The sequence below is a fragment of the Agelaius tricolor genome, unplaced genomic scaffold, assembly GCF_023055355.1.
Source record: "Agelaius tricolor isolate 1412-34295 unplaced genomic scaffold, bAgeTri1.0.p SCAF_2, whole genome shotgun sequence".
NCBI lineage: Eukaryota > Metazoa > Chordata > Aves > Passeriformes > Icteridae > Agelaius > Agelaius tricolor.
The window spans coordinates 31,322,216-31,329,362 of record NW_027269262.1 but is presented as its reverse complement, the minus strand read 5'-3'; the positions used below and the strand labels follow the sequence as shown (position 1 = coordinate 31,329,362).

The window sequence follows — 7,147 nt, the reverse complement described above, 5'->3', positions numbered from 1 at the left end:
GGCTGGGACCTGCCAGCAGCTGGTGGAGATTAATGAATCCCTTTTTCTTCCTTTTCCTCTTACTTTCTTTCTGAACATGCTTCTCACAGGAAATGGTGAACCTTGTTTGCCACAGGCAACATTCTACTTTTAAGGGTGCTGTCACCTTTGGAGCAACAGAGATGTGGGGGGGAAATACATGTCAAATACATCCTACCAAGGGAATCAGCTTTATCACTACCCTAGGTGCAGATGCTGATGGATTCAGACTGTCTACAAATCCCCTGCCCCTCAGTATGCAGTGGCAGTGCAGTATTTCAGGTATAGCCTTGCTGAGGTCCCATGAAGCCTGGTGTCATTGCTCTGCCTCCCTTGGGAACGCCAGCTGGTGCCTGTCTCTGTTAAAGGGCTAAAAGAGTCTGGCAAGCTTCAACTTGTAGGTCACAAGGTGTCAGGGAGTTGACTACTCAGCCATGCTGATGTTAGGAGATGAGCTGCTTTGGTCACAGGTAGAAATTAATTGTTTTAGTAGGAAAGGAGGCCAGTCCTCCATGAGTGGTGGGATGCTGACCTCACTCCCTAGTCTGTAAAGGCCTCACTAGAGGAAGGGAAGGGACACATTGCTCTGTCTCGACAGACCCACAACTTCTACACGTCTGTCCCTGCCACTGGTGAGAATTTCTCACTGCATGGCACCACCTCTATCAGGGACAAGACTGTCCATGACCACGGGGACACTAACATCTCCCTCCACCTAGTGACACACCTGAAAAAATAACCTTCTCTACAGTGGGATCTGTTGGATGATTCCTCTCAAAGATGAGGCACTCTAATCTTTGTCTAATCATTGGGAAGGAGAGAACTCTGTTATATTTCTGCAGGATACTCACAGCAACCTAACTATGAAGCCTGGGTAGAAGACAGTCAGTTACCTCACCCTCTGTGGTAGAGTGCTAACTCCATGTTGCCCAAACATTTATGCAAAAGTCCTGGGTTTGCTGAATTTATGTGATGTGTCATGCCACATTTTCTTGCAAAGGTTTTTGGAAATTCAAGTAGCATATATCAGCCAGTTGACCAGATAGTTCTCATAGCAGGATTCCTTATGGGAGTAATGTTGGCTGAGGGATTTGTATTTCTCCCAGCACCACCTAATTCTGCTATTGCAAAGATATTTCACATATATTGTCCTTGCCCATGGCAAGGGGGTTGGAACTAGATGACCTTTGAAGTCCCTTCCAACTCAAACCATGCTATAATTCTAGGATTTCTATTCATTCACCTGGATGACACATGGGGCCTAGAGACCTGCATTTCCCCAGGACTCTACTGCAATCTCTTTCACAGTCTGGAATCAAGTATTCTATCATGAAGTCTTCAGATACCAAGGCAAGTTTGGAATAGGAGGTTACACAGTACCGCGAGATGTTTGGCCTCTTCATTCATGAGTTTGATGAAAAAGTACGGGGTGAACCACTTCGGTATTTGTAGGGTTTAGTGTGTTCATTTCCACCATAATCTCTCCTACAGTTGCTCTTATTTTAGATAGATCCTCAATGGAGGGGAAAAAAGCGCTCCTCGGAGAGGAGCCCTGCCCTCCTCTGCGGCGGAGCTGGACAGCGGCCTCCGGCCCCGCCCCGGCCGCCCCGGCTCCGCCCGACGCTGCTCCGGGCCACGCGGGGGGCACCGGTCCGCCGCACCAGCGCCGCAGCCTTAAAAGGATGCTGTGGCCCGTTCCTTTTTCTCCTGCCTCACCAATGCTTTTATGTATTTATTAATTCATCGCTGAGCAACCGCTCCGCGATGCCCGGTGGGCGAGCGGCGCGGTCGGAGGGGCGCCGCGGCTGCGCCCGGTGGGCCCGTGCCCCCTTCGGCCGCAACATGGCGGGTAGGGAGGCCTTCACGGCCGTGCTGTCCGCGCTGCGCCGCTGCTACGCGGAGGTCTTCCCGCTGGAGACCTTCGTCCGGCGGCTGGGGGACGGTGGCGCCGGGGACGCCCAGGTGCTGCGGGCCGACGACGCGCCCGGCTACCGCAACTTCGTGGGGCAGTGCCTGGTGTGCGTGCCCCGCGGCGCCCGCGCCATCCCGCGGCCCTTCACCTTCCAGCAGGTAGGAAGGGGCCCGGGGTCGAGAGCCCTGTCGGGGCTCCCCTGGGACGGCGCTTCCCGCGCTCCGTGCGTGCGCGGGGGTGGCGTGGCGGCCCCTTGGCCCCTGGTGGCTGCTGCCGGGCGAACCCCGCCGGCTCCCACAGCCGTCCGCCGCTCCATCCTGGCCCCAGAGCCGGCGGGGAGCGGTGGGAATCACTCCTTGCCGCTTGTTGGGGGTGGGAGAGCAAGGCCCAGGTGCTGGCGCAGGGCGGGCGGATAGCGCTGCAGGTCTGCGTGCCTGCGGCTCCCTGACTCCCTGCCTGCCCATGTGGGTAGGGATGAGCGAGCCGAAAGTGGCCGGGGAGCGACTGGGGATGGAGAGTGCCCCAGTCTTGAGAGATTAAAGAAGAAGCGGCTAGAACTAGGGCTGCAGGTCGGTGTTTAAAGCGGAGGAAAAGCTTTTCAGAGAGGGAAGACCGCTTTTTTCTAGCGCCATATGAGCTAAATTGTGCTGTGGTAGGAAGCAGATGTTGCAAACCCAGGACAACTTGTTGAATGGGTTTTGGAGTTGTGTGCCGAGTCGTTCCGTTGAATTTTCCCTTTACATAAAAGGAGATAGAGGCCTCAAGAAAATTAGCGTTAGTTCCCTGGAGGTTGGAGCCTGCGCGAGCACGTACGCGTGCCTGCAAATGTGGATCTGCAAACACGGATTCACTGGAGCCAGTGGAGTCTGAGCTGCTGAGGGACTCAACGGGAATAATGCGGGGCGTTTCCTGGGCATAAAAGCCAGGATCAAAAGGGCAGATGTTAAAAAGACTTCCTTCAAGTCGTCGGCTTACGTTGCTGCGTATGAACATCTTGCATTAAGCTTGGAAAATCTTAATTTTTGAGTATGATGATTGTGAACAATTAATCCTGCTTTGAAAACTGGTGTCTAGGGCTGTGTATCTTTGCATGTGTTTTTATGTAAAGGCTATATTGTGGTTTATGGAGGAGTAAGTGAAAAAAGCTGATTTTCTTTTTTCTTTGTTTCTTCAGTTATCTAGTCAGAGTGAGGTCACCGCGAGAGTCGTTCAGAGACTGTGTGAAAAAAAGAAGAAGAATGTCCTTGCATATGGATACTCCTTACCGGATGAGAACAGTTCTCAATTCCCCGTCATGCCACTTTCAAAGATACACAGCTACCTACCCAATACTGCCACAGAAACTCTTTGTATCAGCGGCTTCTGGGAGACACTGTTGAGCCGGATAGGGGATGATGTGATGATGTATTTATTGGAACACTGTGCAGTCTTTATGCTGGTTCCCCCTAGTAATTGTTACCAAGTTTGTGGGCAACCCATTTATGAACTTATTTCACATAGTGTAGACTCATCCCTGGTATTTGTTAGACAAAGGTTCTCAAAGTATAAACGTACTAGCTTGCTTAAATATATGCGAAAAAGGCTTATGTTTCATAGAAATTATCTTTTAAAGTCAGACAGACAAAGATGTGAAGTTAATGTCTCCAGAATGACAAATGAAAGAAAGAACAGGAGACGAAGCTTAGTGCCCACTGACCAGTGTTCTGCAAAAGCTATTTCTAAAGCAAGCAAACAGATCAGAATGGTTACTGAAGATCAGGAAAAACAGAGTAGCTCCACTTCATGTGTTTCAGCCACAGCTCCATCTCTAAAAAGGAAGATTCATAGAGAGCAATCTGAAATTCCAGCCAAGAGGGCAAAAATAGGGGAGAAAGTAAGAGAGGAAAAGGCTTGTAGTCTTCTTCCTGATGTAAACCAAAGTAGTTCCAAGAGATCTGAAACTGGGTATGTAGCACCACATTCTGAAAGTGTCATTAAAACCCCCCACGTTTCTGAAAGAAGTAACAGTGCTGTGCCTGGTTCTTCTTTAGTTCACACATCTCGTGGCAGGAGGAAGTTTGTGGCAGGCTCTCTTCTGCAGAGATTTCAGCGTAACAAACCTTTAGAGTCCAACACTGAACTGCAAGCGGAATCCCGTAGGAAAAGAGTAGAGATTCGTACGTATGAATCTCAGTTGGCTTCAGGACAAACCAAACCTGTGGAGGGTGCTTCAAAATGCAGAGAGCAGGAAAGTCCTCAACCTCATTTATCAAAGAAGTCACCAAATAGACTCTTGAGTTCTGCAGCGTACATTGGGAGGAAGTCTCTTCTCTATTCTTGCAGGAGTTTCCAAGAATGTTTTCCTAAATCATTTGTATTGAATCGCTTGCAGGGCTCTGAGGCAGGTGGAAGACGGCTTATAGAAGCTATATTCTTAAACCAAAATCAGGTGCAGCAAAGACATAACCAAAGTCTGCCAAAGTGCAAGCGGAGAAAGAAGACGTTGCCCAAACGCTACCGGCAGATGAGGGATACATTTCAGGAACTGCTAAACAACCATGGGAAATGTGCTTACTTAGCCCTCTTGAGAAAAAATTGCCCTGTTTGGATATCTGAAATCAGTATGAAAAATATCAAGCTGTTTTGTCAGGCAGCCTTGCCTGGGGAAGCAGAGGTTCAGAAGCAAGCAGAACAGTTTGGGAAAGAGCCTGCTAAGTGTGTGACAAGCAGCAGATGTGAATCTGGTCACACTGATGTGCCAGACAACTTAGGTGCTCCCCTCGCAGAATCCGTGCGTGGGGAGCTGCCGCCAAGTGAGGAGCAAAACCCGCGAGAGGCACGTGATTCAGCCCTCATGGAGCTCCTCAAGCAGCACAGCAGCCACTGGCAGGTGTACATGTTTGTGAGGGATTGCCTGGAGAAGGTCATTCCTAAAGAGCTTTGGGGTTCGAACCACAACAAGTGCCGGTTTCTAAAAAATGTCAAAGTGTTCATTTCCAGGGGGAGGTTTGCTAAGGTTTCGTTGCAGGAGTTGATGTGGAGGATGAGAGTAAATGACTGCATGTGGCTTCGTCTAGGCAAAGGTACTTCTTATATTACAGAACTAAGTGGTGGGGCTGTCAGATGATTGGTGTTTTTGGTTAAGGTGGGAAGGGGAGGTTATTGAATCTGGACTCAGAATTGCTGAGGTCGTTGGTAATAACCATAGCTGAAAGAGCAAACCTGGTAGTGTTTGTAACTGATGGTGGAAGGACTCTTAAGCTTGTCTTCCTTTCAAAACTTGTTTGCATTCATCCTGTTTGTGTTTAATGTAATCTAAACCTACTTTTTTCAGTTTAAAACCTTTCCCCTGTGTCCTATCATTACATATCCATGTGAAAAGGGCTGTCATCATCTATCACCTTTTCTAGATCCCTTCTCTAGGATCAAGAGAGTCTTACTGAGCACAGCTTCAGCCAGGCTAATTGGTGGTGCAGAAGTCCCCAGGCTAAGCAGTCCCTGGCTAAAAAGCTCTCATGAGGAGAACAGCTGATTGCTCCAGATTGTGTATGAATCCATTTCTCTTTAATCCTCTTTTCAAATGACAGGTGAATCTTCCTTTCCTTGAGCTTGTTCTTCAGAATCTATCCCAGGATTTAAATCCAGGCTGAAGCCATTGTTCTGGGGTTGATTTCTGTAGGATCTAGTGCATATTTAATTTCTCTGTGCTTCTGTTCTTCATCTATTGCAATATGGATTGCACTCCCTTAACTGACATGCTTACAGTGTTTATTCTTACCTGGTATTGTACTTGGATCCTACAGTAATGTGAGCTGAAAATGGTATTCTTTTGTTAAAAAGTGCAATAAGTTTTGAAGGTGTTACAGGTTCTTTGAAGTGTAGGAGGAAGATCAAAAGTCTGATGTTTGAGAACTGATGTGAAAAGTAAGGGAGGTTACACTACATAAGAAACTCTTAATTCTAGGAAAAAGTATTTGTTTATTTAGATACTGTGGTTCAAAAGTATACTTTCCAAAATGCTGAGGAGTTAAATATTTAAAAAGGCTTTATTGTGAAATATGTGTGTGATTCGTGGTAATTTGGAACATCCTATCTTTGAAAAATTATTTAGACATAATTACAGTTCTATGTGACCTTAAATTCAGCAGTAGTTAGGAGTGCTGTAGGTTCATAATTGTCTCATCTAAATGTTGGAAGTACTGATAGACTTCAGGTGATATGTATTTTTTCTTTGTTTTTCTTTGACTGCGACAATAAGTTTTATGTAGTATGTCTGAAATAAAGCCTAACCCTATAAAACCCTATAATTAGTTAATGTGCATGTAATTGGGAAATCTGAATATCATTCTTATCCCCAAATCACCCCAGTTTACTTTTGTTAATTTATAGTATGCCTATGTTAGTTTCAGTCTTTTGCTTCCTTTTTTTTTTAAGTTCTATATTGCAGTAGATTTGTTTCTTTTCATTTTACCTCTCCTTTCACAATAATCTTGCCTTTGTGCATTAAAGATCTTGCACAATTGATGTTGGGGTAAGAAAGTCTTTGGGCTACAGTGGCATGTATTTGTGTCTTCTATGTCAGTTTGTCACTGCAGATTAGTTCCTGTGTTTATGCTTTAAGCTTGGGTCAGTTGCATTATTTAATGCCCTGAAAATTTGGAGTGTCACCCCTGTAATTGTTTGTACTTACCTTTTTTTCTTTCTCATGACCTCAAGCTAGGGCAAGAATGTTATCCAAGTTGTTCGTGTGTTCTGTTTCTTTACTCATGCTAAGAGTTGATAGTTACTATAACTACCTTTGAATTATTTATTGAAGGTGATCACTTTGTTCCTGCCGATGAACATTGTTTCCGTGAAGAACTTTTGGCCAAATTCCTATACTGGCTGATGGGTACCTATGTTGTTGAGTTGCTCAGATCATTTTTCTATATCACCGAGACCATGTTCCAGAAAAACATGCTCTTCTACTACCGAAAGTTTATCTGGGGCAAGTTACAGAACATTGGAATTAGGTAACACTAGAAAACTAATTAACCTTTAATGGATATGGATAGAAATTATGTGTTTTGTTGTGTAAAGGTATATTTCTGCTTTAATTTATTGTCTATTTATCTTCATTTTATTTGCTTCATTTCCCAGAGGAAAATTCAACCTGTGATTGTAGCATGCACAGTTAGTAATTTCAGAAATATTTTGTGTGAGAAAACTAATTCAAATTGAGACTTCTTTATGAAATCT

General features: G+C 45.7%; 1 protein-coding gene across 1 annotated transcript in view; it reads left to right on the top strand.

Annotated features, from left to right (window-relative positions):
• The first annotated feature begins 1,660 nt into the window (after positions 1 to 1,660).
• TERT (telomerase reverse transcriptase) overlaps positions 1,661 to 7,147 on the top strand; it is a 49,508-nt gene continuing 44,021 nt past the window's right edge. Inside the window, exons 1-3 of the mRNA XM_071455450.1 lie at positions 1,661 to 2,088; positions 3,105 to 4,992; positions 6,726 to 6,921. Coding sequence (XP_071311551.1) covers positions 1,783 to 2,088; positions 3,105 to 4,992; positions 6,726 to 6,921 — 2,390 coding nt within the window. The 5' untranslated portion in view covers positions 1,661 to 1,782. The remainder of the gene's footprint in view (positions 2,089 to 3,104; positions 4,993 to 6,725; positions 6,922 to 7,147) is intronic.